This window comes from Micromys minutus (genome assembly GCF_963924665.1).
Source record: "Micromys minutus genome assembly, chromosome: 6".
NCBI classification, from domain to species: Eukaryota; Metazoa; Chordata; class Mammalia; order Rodentia; family Muridae; genus Micromys; species Micromys minutus.
The window spans coordinates 77,923,055-77,936,164 of NC_137975.1; the positions used below are offsets into that span (position 1 = coordinate 77,923,055).

At 34.5% G+C, this 13,110-nt stretch overlaps 1 protein-coding gene across 1 annotated transcript; it reads left to right on the forward strand.

Annotated features, from left to right (window-relative positions):
* Positions 1-3,563: 3,563 nt before the first annotated feature.
* On the forward strand, positions 3,564-12,787 carry LOC308422097 (prolactin-2C2-like; the record flags this gene model as incomplete). The annotated part of the gene is made up of 5 exons (XM_080918550.1): positions 3,564-3,594; positions 5,836-6,011; positions 10,362-10,469; positions 11,568-11,750; positions 12,599-12,787. The coding sequence occupies 5 exons, from the start codon at positions 3,564-3,566 to the stop codon at positions 12,785-12,787; spliced, it is 687 nt and encodes a 228-aa protein (XP_080774676.1).
* Positions 12,788-13,110: the final 323 nt, after the last annotated feature.

The following is a 13,110-nucleotide window of genomic DNA, read 5'->3' on the forward strand; positions in this document are numbered from 1 at the left end:
ATTTTTCCAGGATAATAAATCAACCTACTCTCTTTTATCAGTTTGTTTTCCACATAATTTGAACAATACAGAAAATAAACCAACTAGCTTATGAACTTGAGTGTTCAGAGAAGTCATGTATTAATGAAGCTAGAAACATAATTTTGAATTATTGCTTCTAGTGGATGGAATGGATGGAATTTTAATAGTTGAAATATTGTTTCTCAGTTCAAGCATCCTCAGTTACCTATAGAGCAAATATTTAACAATTTGAAGTGAATTGGCATTTTGAGTTCGGAGTGTAAATTCTTAGTACTTTATTTCTTGTCAATAACATTCTTGTTATTTAGTTTCATGAGTTACAGTGTCCTCAACAAACCTTTATTTCCAAAATGCCTAGTGATACATGCTCTTGGTCCAAATCTGTGAGTAGTTGAGTTTAGTTTGCTCATGTAATAAGAATATTCAAATTTTGCTTGACTGAAAACTCACTTCCTGTGTTGTTTGGTAGCTGTTTTCTATATTTATTCTAAGGTTATTTTAATTTCTATTTCATGTTAAAATAAAATAAGAATTTGGAGTCAAGTCATGAGAGAAGATAAATTATAAAGTTTAGATGAAACATCACTTCCTATTTTAAATTTATTGTGTGATAAACGTGAGTACATTTTGAAACCATAAACTATAATTTTTAACTGTGTGTGAAAAACAAAAATCTACAGTAGATTTTAAATATCTTAACTAAAATTCTAGCATAATTCCATTCCTAGCAAATTTCTCATGTCAACTCCAGCCCTTCATAAGTGTAAAACTATATGTTTACTTATAGGCATCAGTCCTCAACTGCTGTATTGTGGGTAAAGAAGCAACCTTTGCAAGTATGAACATAGCCATAGTATGAGAGCTGCAGTAGGAATTCTTCTGGGTCTCTTCAAAGTACTTCTTTTGCTGACTGAGCTACAAACCAGAGTCACTTAGGAGGGCCAGAGCAACAATGACGGGATTGAAAACTGAATTTATAAAAAAGTAATGAGACAGGATAAGTAAGCAAAAGGAAACAAAAAGAATGTTCTAGAAGAAGCATCTGGATTGTTTAGAAAGACTTCAAAGCAATGTTTAATGGGAGAAAATAGTTGTCTCATTCTTGTTTTTCTGAAGATTCAAATGTCAATAATACAGTTCCCTTCCCTGAAAGTGAGGAAGAGATTCAGGTGCTTAAAGTTAACCTGCTGCTTTGGTTAAAAATATCTAATTAGTACAAATTAATACAGGCACTTCATTTGCAGACTGGTTAGTGTTGCTGGCAGATATGGGCTCTTCCATCTGACTAATCACCCCACTGTAAAATTATGGGTACATTAAGACTCCACCAACACACTGACTGCTATTTTGGTGAATTTTCACCTAATTAAGTATAGATTCAGAACACATGTAAAACTGTATGGAGAGTAAACAGCAGAATACAGACATAGGCTTAGCAACATTAAAGTGACATGGATTTTGCTTAAGTTGGGAATGGCTAATTATGGCTACAAGCATCATAAAGTATAATATTTGAAATAAATGATGTTGAAATGGGGTACATAGAACTCCTGTTAGGATGTATACTCTATACCAGTGTTAAACAGAATCATCTGAGGAGGTAAAATCAAGTTGAACTTAAGTTATAATGAGAAATGGCAGTTTAGGTACAAACATTGTTTCCCAGTTCTGGGACCTTTCAGTGAACATGCACGTCTGATAAGTAAGATATAGCCACAGGATCAGCCTGAAGCCAGTTACACATAAGAAGGCAGGTGATGTCACAAACTCCTGTGTAAGAGAACAAACCCTCTCCCCAATTTACCCTAGTCCAGGACAACCAATGGGATCCTACTATACAAAGATGTGTCAGTCGCCTTATGGAAAAGGCTCACAATAGTGAAGACTGAAGAAATTTGTAAACATTCCATTTTTCCTTGGTAAGGTGAATTCTGTGGCTTTGATAATGTAGAGTTTATTGTACTACATATTTTAAGAGGAAACACTTTGAATATGACAAGACAGGCAAGACAGATGGTCAAACTGTTTCTAGGATCATGAAGCTTCAAGATACATTCCTGTTACTGAAACTCCCTTGCCCTTGTCATTCCATATGAGGCATAACCCATGGAATTCTGTTACCTACACTTAAGGTAACTATTTGCCACAAAGGTAGACAGATACAGAATCTTTCTGAGAATAATTCCTAGAGTTTCCCTTATTTATTCATACTGAGTTACCAATCTATATCATCATGTATCACAACTTTATACACTGGGATACATCAGAAACTGAGACAGATAAACATCACAATCTGAATTTCACATAGGATACTTTCACAGGGAGGGTAAATAGTAACCACCAAAATGTGTTACAAGAAATTACAGCAGTTATGTATCACAGTCTCATATGTGGTGTTTTTATGATGAATTTAAAAGATCATGATGTCATATGGTCTTTAGCTAATATGTGGGTATATCTTGTTCTCTCCAACTTTGCTCTTTAGACCCAAGTGAAATGACTGCTGAATATTTATTTATTTATTTTAACACATTAATGAGAGACTTGCTTGTTTTCTTGGAATAGGTGAGGAAATACTGAACTCAATTCAACATGTATTTGTTTGCTGCAAACACAACAGGGCCTGCAATGATTCTGATAACTATCAGTAAGATTCCTCTGTATAAAGATAACATCTAGTATTGTACAGATTTGGAAATCCATTTGCAAGTAAACATTGCAATTAACAATGTGAAAGCAGTTATCTATCATGGTTAGAATTATTGGCTTAAGCCACAAGGTTGCGGAAACCTTGGTTCATATATTTAGCTTTCCACGTCCTGTACAATAGTGAGGGCCACGAAACATCGATGTAATACTAAACACTTTCAGCGAATCGAATGCAAAAAGTACTAAATATAAGAAACCATATAAGGAGATGCCACATTTTCTGGATGCTTAATGTAGAAATCTACTGAGATCTCATAAAGATTGCTGGGCTTTAATGTGTCATGTTGTACAGTGTTGGCTACTGCTATCAAGTATCAGTAAAGGACCTGCTTAGTTAAAGAAGGTCATTGCCAACCCAATCCAGATATATAACTCACCGTACACTGAGAAAACCATTGTGGGAAGACACAAGTATGCTTTGATTTGATTTAAACTCAGACTTATAGGCAGAGCCTGTGGTTGTTACTTACAAGAACCAGACCATCACAGAAACCTGGGATGTAGTACATTCAAATCAGACTTCTTGCATCAGAAATGTCTCTGGTGATTTACAATATAACTTGGACCATAGTCATGCCATAAAATTGAGGTAAATAATGCCTACATACCAAGGTTAATCATTGTTGTAATGAGGCTATTAGCTAATGATGGGTGAGAGTAATGGTATCCTCAACTTGGATTCCAGACATTGCTTCTTCCTGCCCCCTAGCAGTGTCTGGCCTTGGGGATGATGTGCTGCACTATATAGAAGGTGCAAAGTTAACTGGAGACAGGACTTTGGTGAAACAGCTTTTCTGATTCAGTAGCCCAAGCTCCAGTGGAACTCCGCAGAGATGCAGCTGTCTTTGACTCAACCAAGTTCCTGTAAGTTGCTCTTCTCTGAACTTCCTCCAGTTGACCTTAATCATTGCATTACTATACAAAGACAGATTGAAAAGCTTATTTTTTCGGCATTGTTCTCTCCGTATATGAAATGAATCAATATTCATTAATGAGTAACCTAAAGAAGCAAAGCAGATACAGTTGAGAAATACTTTCTAATCATCTCTCTAGACAGAAATTAGTAACTCTTAGACCAGTGGTTCTCACAATGGAGCCTTCTACAGAAGAGATTATATAGCATTTTCAAGATAAATTTTTGTTGTCTTCATTGAAATAAGAATAGAGAGATATTATTGATGTTTATTGGTAGAAAGTTGTATGTCTTCACAACTTTAAATGACAAAAAAGTTCCAGAATGTGGAATGATCACTTTTACAAAAGCAAAACTGCAGATATTGAAGCATTAAGTATAATGAAACCATAAGATAGATTTTTATAATAACTACAAAAAGGAAAAGCAACATCATCTGATTCCAATTTCTCTGTTATGAGTTGCTTGATTAGAATGATGGAATCATTATTATTTCAGGAATAAGTCAATGATGATAACAGATATACTTAAATAGAGCCTAAAAATTGTCATTAGAGGAAAATACACCTTCCACATGCATAAAACCAGTCCAAGTTCATAAAAAAACAAATATCAGAAAAGGAGAAAGGACTTAAAAACACAATCTTCTACTCCTGAAGTTATTGGCAATTATAAGCTTCTGGGAAAGGGAACAATATTTTTTTTAATGTTTAACTCCTGGAAACTTCAGAATCTAGTAGAAGACAACACCTCCAAGAATATCTGCAGGTACAAATTAATCTTAATTTTTTAATAACACAAAGATATGTGGATGAGAAGGGAGGATGTGAAGCTGGGAGGAGTTAGGGAATGTGAAACAAAAATCAAAACATATATGAACTCTTAAATGACAAAAAATGGCAAGTACAGTTGGATCTTATTTACAAGCAAGATGAATTGACAACAAGCATAAATTGGATGCTAATAAATAGCAAACAAAATTTAGCTCTGGTTAAGTTTCTAAAATCCAATAGCTGATAAACAAACAATTCATGTCTGTGTGTGTGTGTGTGTGTGTGTGTGTGTGTGTGTGTTTAGATTTTTTCCATGAATAAAATTTACCAATTCCCTAATTTTCAGTTGTACATTTTAAATTCTATTTATTAAAGATTATGTTCATCAGAAATATTTGTTTTCAATTAGTGTCACTAAAATAATAAAATTTTCTTTGTAATAAATACATACTGAGTCATCATACACAGATAGTGAAATATCCATACATCCATTATTCAAAAGTAAATTTGTAATGACACCAAGCTTGGTCATCATCAACATGTTAAAATTGTATTACAGAGTAGGGAGCTATTGGCAAAATTATAAGTGTAACATTATGGTGCAGAAATACGTATTTTAGATTAAGGCATAATTTACTGACCACTCTCTACATTGTCAGCATTAGTAAATGACTGTGTGTTTATTACCATGTAGTTTGAAGATAAAGCTAATACACAGAGCTGCCCTTGTCACATTGCTCCTCCATGTAATGTTAGAGGAAACTTAGGACCTTGACAATGGGTAGGCATTGCTGCTATTGAGCAGACCTTGTGTTCAGTCCTTGGCACCCTGTGGCTACTCACACCTACATGTGACTCTAATTCTAAGAGATTGATGCATGTTCCTGTATGGACAGCAGATGTAGATATGGTACAACTATTTAGTGTAAGCAAAACACTGATATACATAAGATTTAAAAATGCTTTAAAAATTCTACAAACTCATAACTTATCTCTTACTACTGAAAATCAGCAGCAAGTCACAAGACAGTAAGTGGTCTGAACAGAATGACATCAGTACCTACCCTGCCTTGACTCAAATTAAGCTCCAAGTGTTTTTAGAATGCAGGGTGCTCTTGGGTGTAATTTTTAAAAGTTTAAAAAAAATATTCATGAATCAAAATTAGAATATGAGAAAATAAGGTTAGTTAACTTAGCTTTTCCATAGTAAGTTATCCATTACTTTTACAGTGAGTAAAAAACAAAACAAAAACCAGTTTCTTCATAGGAGGCCACTGTGACCACAAGAAGTCTTTTATTGACAAAATGGCTTTTAGCAGCCTTCCAAGAATATATCTCACAGTGGGTTCTCTCATTTTTTAAGCAGGGATACTGCTCCTACCACTAGTGACCAACCTGGGTTCTCTCATTTTTAAACAGGGATACTGCTCCTACCACTAGTGACCAACCTGTTCTTGTGGAAGAGTGTGGCATCGGTGCCCATGTGTGCAATGAGGAGTGTTCGTTGCTTTAGGTACTTGGAAGACATGTTTGACTTAGCAGGCACTCTGTCTCATAATGCCAGTATCGAAGTTTCTCAACTGTTCAATGAATTTGTAAGTACCCCACTAACATCTGGCTTGCTATCAAATCAGCCTCCATCACAAGGTTTGATATACTGTATGTATAACCTAAAGGAGAAAGCACTATGCTCAATAGCTCAAATAAACCTTTTTTTCCTCAAGGAGAAGAACACAGCAGCTACTGAACTATAGGTCCAGAAAGAGAACATTTACAATGAATGTAGAATGTTAGCTAAAACACCATTATTGTTATTTTAATTGTTTAACCATTTATTTTAATTTACTTTTATGACATAAAGGCATGCAAGACATAACAAAGGAAATGATTCACTTTTCCTTTGTTTACTGGGCTATTTTTTGCTTCTATCAATCTGTTCTTCTATCTATCTCTCTCTCTATCTATCTGTCTATACATGCATATATCATCTATTTTACCTTTTAATAAGAATAGATTTTTTTCTTACATGATATATATCAGTTACAGATTTCCCTCCATCTATTTCTTCTATATCCTTCTAATGCCCCCCCCAAACCCTTATGAGGGCACTACTCATTTTGTGTCTCTCACTAGGAAAAACAGGCTTCTAAGTGATAATAATAAAACAGGTAAGATAAAAACAAAAACATCAGAATTCGACAAAACAACCAAATAGAAAAGTGCTTGAGAGGAAACAAGAAATAGATCAACTCATTCATAGACTCCAAAATCCAATAAAAAAGAAATGAAATGTAGAAAGGACCTGGTGCAGAGCCATCTGTGCCCTGTGCCTGCTGCCTTGGTTTCTCTGAGTTCATATGAGTGTAAATCATGTTGAGTTAGAGGGCCTTGTTTTCTTTGTCTTCCTTCCCCTCTAGGTATTCTTTCCATCACTTCTTTTTTAGGACTCCAGGACTTCTAAGTACAGGGAGTTGATGGAGACATCCCATTTAGAGGTGTGTGTTTCAAGGTCTCCCACTCTGTGCATCCTGTCAGTCTGTGGGTGTCTGTTTTTGTTCTTCTGCAGAAGGAAGCTTCTCTGCTGATATCAAAGCAAGGCTATGAGTAACAGAACGTCATTAGCAGTGATTTATTTCTCTCGCTGTCTTTGGTTTTATTTGATAGTTTTTGTCTCTAGGAGAGTGACATTTTATTTTACCTAGGTCTCTAACTATCCAGTCCCAGGGTTTTGTTTACCTGTACAGTGTTAGGTATAGGTTCATTATTTCCTAGAGTTTTTATTAGTCAGGCATTGGTTATTTAATTCCACAAGCTTTGTACCACTGTTGTGCTAGCATATCTTGCAGACTGGACACCATATTAGATTGAAGGGTTTGTGGCTGAGTTGGTGTTTATGTTTCTCTTTTGACGGTGTGCAGAGTACTTTCCTGTAACAAAGATGCTAGCACACAAGGGTGAAGGCTCCATGGACCACCTGCTCAATAATCTCACATTCAGTGAATTGTGTGGATGTTGACTTTAGCATTCAGTTTGTGGAGGACAAGCTATAGTCTTTGCAGTAGTGCATCTTGGGTTGTGTGATGGTTTCCAACCCCTTTGACCAATAATTCAATTAGATACAACCTGGTACTCATAGAAATGTTTATTTGCTGACAAGGGGAAATCAGGTAGGAATAGTTCTCCTCAATTATTTCGCAATTTCATTAGATTGTCTTTATACATGTTTACATTTTAGAAAGCATATACTGTATACACTGACATACTAGCCCTCAAATAGCCCCAAATTTTAGTTAGCACTTGGTTAGTCCCTTTCTTTCCCATCTTCCTTCCTTTCTCCACTATATCCTACCATCCTAGCCTGTTGCCTTCCACTGAACACTGAAGAAAAAAACACTTATACTAAAAGAAAATGCATTGTGGTGACTGCAAGAAGTAGAGTTAAAGAAACTGGAAACAAATCAGGAAAAGCAAGAAACCGTATAACTGCTCTTCAGATTCCCAAATGTTAGGAACTATTTGTAATGGCTTCTAAGATACTTGTCTTAATAATAACCAGGTCTAGCATATGTAAGGAAATTGGTTAGGTGTCCATAATGGAAGCATTTTGAAGGCTATATGGTAGATATTCTACTCAGGTCAATGAAGTCACATCACAATACATGACTTATGACCATAGATAGGATGTGAGAAGGAGGCTCAATGCTTGCAAAGCCTATTCTTCCTAGCATCATTTTTAATGCTATTCTTTTTATCATTTACATTTTCCAATGGGGATCATCATCAAAACCATCCCCCAAATCCTTTCAATTATCAAATAATTCACAAATGGTACTAAATACTATTTAAATAATAGTTTTAAATAATAGATATTAAACCAATAAAGATATGGAAGTACATATAACAAATAATTGAATGCTGATTAATATGAAAATGATAAATATGCTTCCATTTTAATTGATCATGGCTTATGTACAGTCTGTGCAGGGTGTAAGACGTTTTTAGTTATAATGAGCAGAATAGCATTCTGCATTCCTCTTTTTTTATTTAAACAATTTCATCTTTTAAAAAAGAAACAGAGTTAAAGGTACAGAATTTTAAAACCATTTTTAATAAAGCCATATGGATATAATTTTTCAGTACTTGATTTTTTTTAAAGGTTTGATAGTATGCATTGAAATCTTACTAGTTACAAAGAGCATAAAGTACATGTAAGACAAAACATAACATGGAAATAGTCCAAGTTTTCTTGGTGTGTAAAGATTAAACATAATGATTTTTAAATACCAAGAATTGCCACAAGACTTTGTTCTTAGCTCTTGAATTATTAATGATTTAAGGTCTAGGTGTACCACACTCTGAAAGGGTGCTATATACTTTTTTTTTTTAAACTGAGGCTTCCAGTTTTTGGACTTTATTTTTTCTTTCTTTCCTTTCTTTCTTTCTTTCTTTCTTTCTTTCTTTCTTTCTTTCTTTCTTTCTTTCTTTCTTTCTTTTTTTTGAGCTTCATATGATCTGTGAGTTGTTTCTTGGGTATTCAGAATGTTCTGGGGCTAGAAGCACCTAAGGAAATGTTCAACATTCCTAGTCATCAGGGAAATGCAAATCAAAACAACCCTGAGATTCCACCTCACACCAGTCGGAATGGCTATGATCAAAAATTCAGATGACTGCAGATGCTGGCAAGGATGCAGAGAAAGAGGAGCACTTCTCCACTGTTGGTGGATTGTAAGCTGGTACAACAATTCTGGAAATCAATCTGGTGATTCCTCAGTAAACTGGACATAGTACTACTTGAAAACTCAGCGATTCCACTCCTGGGCATTTACCTCAGAGATGCTTCAACATATAATAGTCATAGCATCCTATTTATAATAGCCAGAAGCTGAAAAGAACCCAGATGTCCTTCAGTAGATGAATGGATACAGAAATTGTGGTACATTTATACAATGGAATACTACTCAGCTATTATAAACAATGACTTAATGAAATTCCTAGGAAAATGCATAGATCTAGAGAACATCATCCTGAGTGACGTAACCCAGTCCCAAAGAACAGATGTAATATGCAGTATTCTGCATTCCTAATGACTTAAGTTCCGTATTCTTGTTTAGGTGTAATGATAATTGCAAAAAAAAAAAAAAATCAAAAATGTTCTACACTGTGGCATTTGTTAGAAATTATACCTAAATATATTGACGATTTTAGCATCTGCTTGACAAATGAAAGCACCATTAAGGACTGAAAATAGTAAAGAGGAAACTGAAAAATTTGAAATTTAGACTACAAATACAGGTTAAAATGTGGTTAAAAGAATTTCAAAGTAATGAATACCTTAATTGTCTGTATAATACCAAATGATCATCCCTAAAATAATATATATACAAGTATCAAAAAGACTTAACAGGTATTTGTGTGGATGCATCCTTATGTGTCGGGTGTGTGAGGGGGTGTAGGTGTGGTGTGTGTGTGTGTGTGTGTGTGTGTGTGTGTGTGTGTAACAATAATAAATAAAAAGATGCCAAAAGGTTGGGTAGTGCTGGCAAACACCTTGAATCCCAGTACTTGGGAGGGCAGTGGATCTTTGTTTTTAAGGCCAGCTTGCTGTACAGAGCTTTTTCAGGATACCCAAGGATACAGAAAGAAACCCTACTAGGAAACATAAGTTTTTTTTTTAATGCCAAAAATCAAGATGTAGTAAGAGTGAGATGGTAAGATGAGTTTTATGATGGTGAGAGAAGAGAAGATAGGAGAGAGGGAATTCAGGAGGAGTTGAAGACAAAAAGGAAGGAGAAAATATGTAATTGAATTTTAATTACAATAGTTTTCAGTGTCATTAATGTAATATATTAGTTCCAGTTTTAAGTACTCACTTTAAATTTATTACTTTCTGTTCATTTAACCCTTTCACAATTTCTGCTTTCAACTGAATATTTTATTAATTCCAGGAAAACCATTATGCTCAAGTGCCTCGGCTCAAGGACAAAAATCCCATACGATGCCATACTTCTTCTTTCCCTGTCCCAGAAAACAAGGAGCAAGCCAAGCACACACATGTGAGTACACACCTAGTGTAGATTTCGGCAGTACTTTGAAACATAACATGAGATTTTCCATATTATAAGTTATTAAAGGTATTGTACAGGCAGGATAATCATTTATATGGAAAAATAGAGACAAAATATGTAATGAGAAAATGATACTAATTAATGTGGGAAAATAGAGATAGTATATTTAATAACAGTCTATGCCACACAATTGATGACTCATAAGTAAATTGTGCAGAGTGATATTTTCATGCATCTATAAATTGTCCACAGTGAGAACCTTTTCTACTACCCACCAGCTGTTTGGTTCATACTATTCTGTAGGGGATTTTTTTAAACTGCCATTAAAATTTAAGGCTAAAATCATAGTAATGTAGGCTTAGAGAATGACAGTGCCGTTGTATTTATCATGTTAGTAATGGAACTGGCTGTATTAGCGACCACTTAATTATCTCTTCTGGACTTTTTAGGATTAAATATTATGGTTTTCTTTCTGTTTCTGATCCTGAATATTTATTCCTAACTGTCCTCACCTGTGCTATGACTAAAAGTCAACTAAAGAAATGAATAATATGTGGGCTGTATGATACCCAGAAATGTGTGACCATCCTGCTGTGTGATTATAAGTCTATATATCATGACTGTGGTCATTAGTATTTTTGTCATCTCATACTTATGACTTGCTACATAAACCATCATAATAATATGTTGATTAAAAATTATCATACATTCTCATACATTTGTGCAATTAGAATGTTTTCCTATGTTCTCCTTAATTGCAAAACATTTTGTATTTCTTTAATTCTTATTTAAAGCACAGTAAAATAATGAAATGAAGTCATAAAACTCAAGATTATATTTCTGGAGTCACCATTTCTCTAGAAACGTCAGAAAGCACGCTATTGAACTTTCTGAATTTAAGCAACTCTAGAATTTTATTTTACAATGTGGTGACTGTTTTACTTCCACAGTCAAATTTATACAACTTTCACAAATACAAAAGATAGTAAATACATGTTTGAATAGTAAAGGGGAAGTTTATTTCCATCTTCTAAAGAAAAACTGTCATATCTAACTCTATTATGTTATTCAAATGTGGTTACCTAGTATGAAACTCTACTGAAATCAGGACACATGATTTTGAATGCCTGGGGAAGCCCTCTGGACAACCTTGTGAATGCAATATCTACCATAAAAAATGTACCGCATACTATTATCTCCAAAGCCACAAACTTAAGGCAAAAGATCCATGGAATCCGAGAAGGGGTTAGTTCCATCATCGACAGAATGGTGAGTAATCCCATATATTTCTTTTCACTTTTCCTCTTATAAGAGAGGTGAGCAGAGTAATAATAGAGTTTTGAAGTAGTTCACTTAAAAATGTACAAACAATAACACCAACAAAAGCAGAAACAAACAAAATCTTTTTGGCATCCAAATAGCTAAGAGCCATACTACTATTTGGATGCTGGCAATTCCAACTTTCTGAGAAAGGTTTTATTCAGAATCTTACATCACTGGGCTCTCAGGAAAAATAAGTGCTCCTCATTTTAATTTGGACAATACTTTTCCAGGTCCAAAAAACAGACACCAAGACACCTATCTATGTACCTGGGCAGGTATTGCTAGCACCATCATCCCATGACTATGCACCTTACACCAGGAATTAAAAAAATCATTGCATCTCAGGTTAAGAATATTCACATTATATGAAGAATTGATCTAACCAAATATAAGATATGTGAAAAAAGTTTTCAATAAGAAAAAATGGACAATATTTCAATGCCAGGACCTATTTAAAACAAACAAACAAATTGGGGAATTTTAAAGACAAAGGGACATAGCTTAAGTGATATAATAAACATCTATGTCTTCATTGTCTTTTTTTTTCAAATCTGTGTCTAAAATCAAGTAAGTTTCTGATTGGCCATCTATCAACTTCTGTAAGAATGTGTTGATCAAGCAAAGAAGGCAAGCAACAAATCTTTCTCTTTTATCTGCCCTCACCAACATCACTGAAATCCATACACTGACTGATTTTGACAAATCAACTTCTTACAAACTCATTTAGCATTTAGAAGGAGTAGGTAAAAGATATTAAAAGCTAATTGATAGTTGGATATGTTTTTCATGATCAGCTTCAGAATAGTGATGAAGAAACGGAGTACCCAGCCCGGTCCAGACGGCCATTCTTGCAATCCAGTGATGAAGAGGCGCGCATTCGTTCTATTTACGGTGCAATCAGCTGCCTAGACAATGACTTTAAGAAGGTTGATATTTATCTCAACGTCCTGAGGTGCTACATGTTAAAAATTCGTAGCTGCTGATACTACTGTGTGATCTGCTTCTAAAATATCATGTAGCATCATTTAAGTTTTTATCCTTTGAATTTGTTATTGTTGTCTCATAGAAAAATAAAAAAGTGCTTCTCGGAAATATAACAGTCTCAATGGGGAACAGGTCAAAATTTCTCTTGTGGATTTTATGTAACACCTGTTGTACCATCAACATGTTTTAATCAAATACTTCACAAGAAGTAAAAGTTAGACATGCAACCAACACATTCTGTACCTACTTTAATATTTAGGGCATTTTATGGTTATTTCTTAGAATCAAAAAGTGATGTTGTTAGAAATCCTCCTGGTGACCC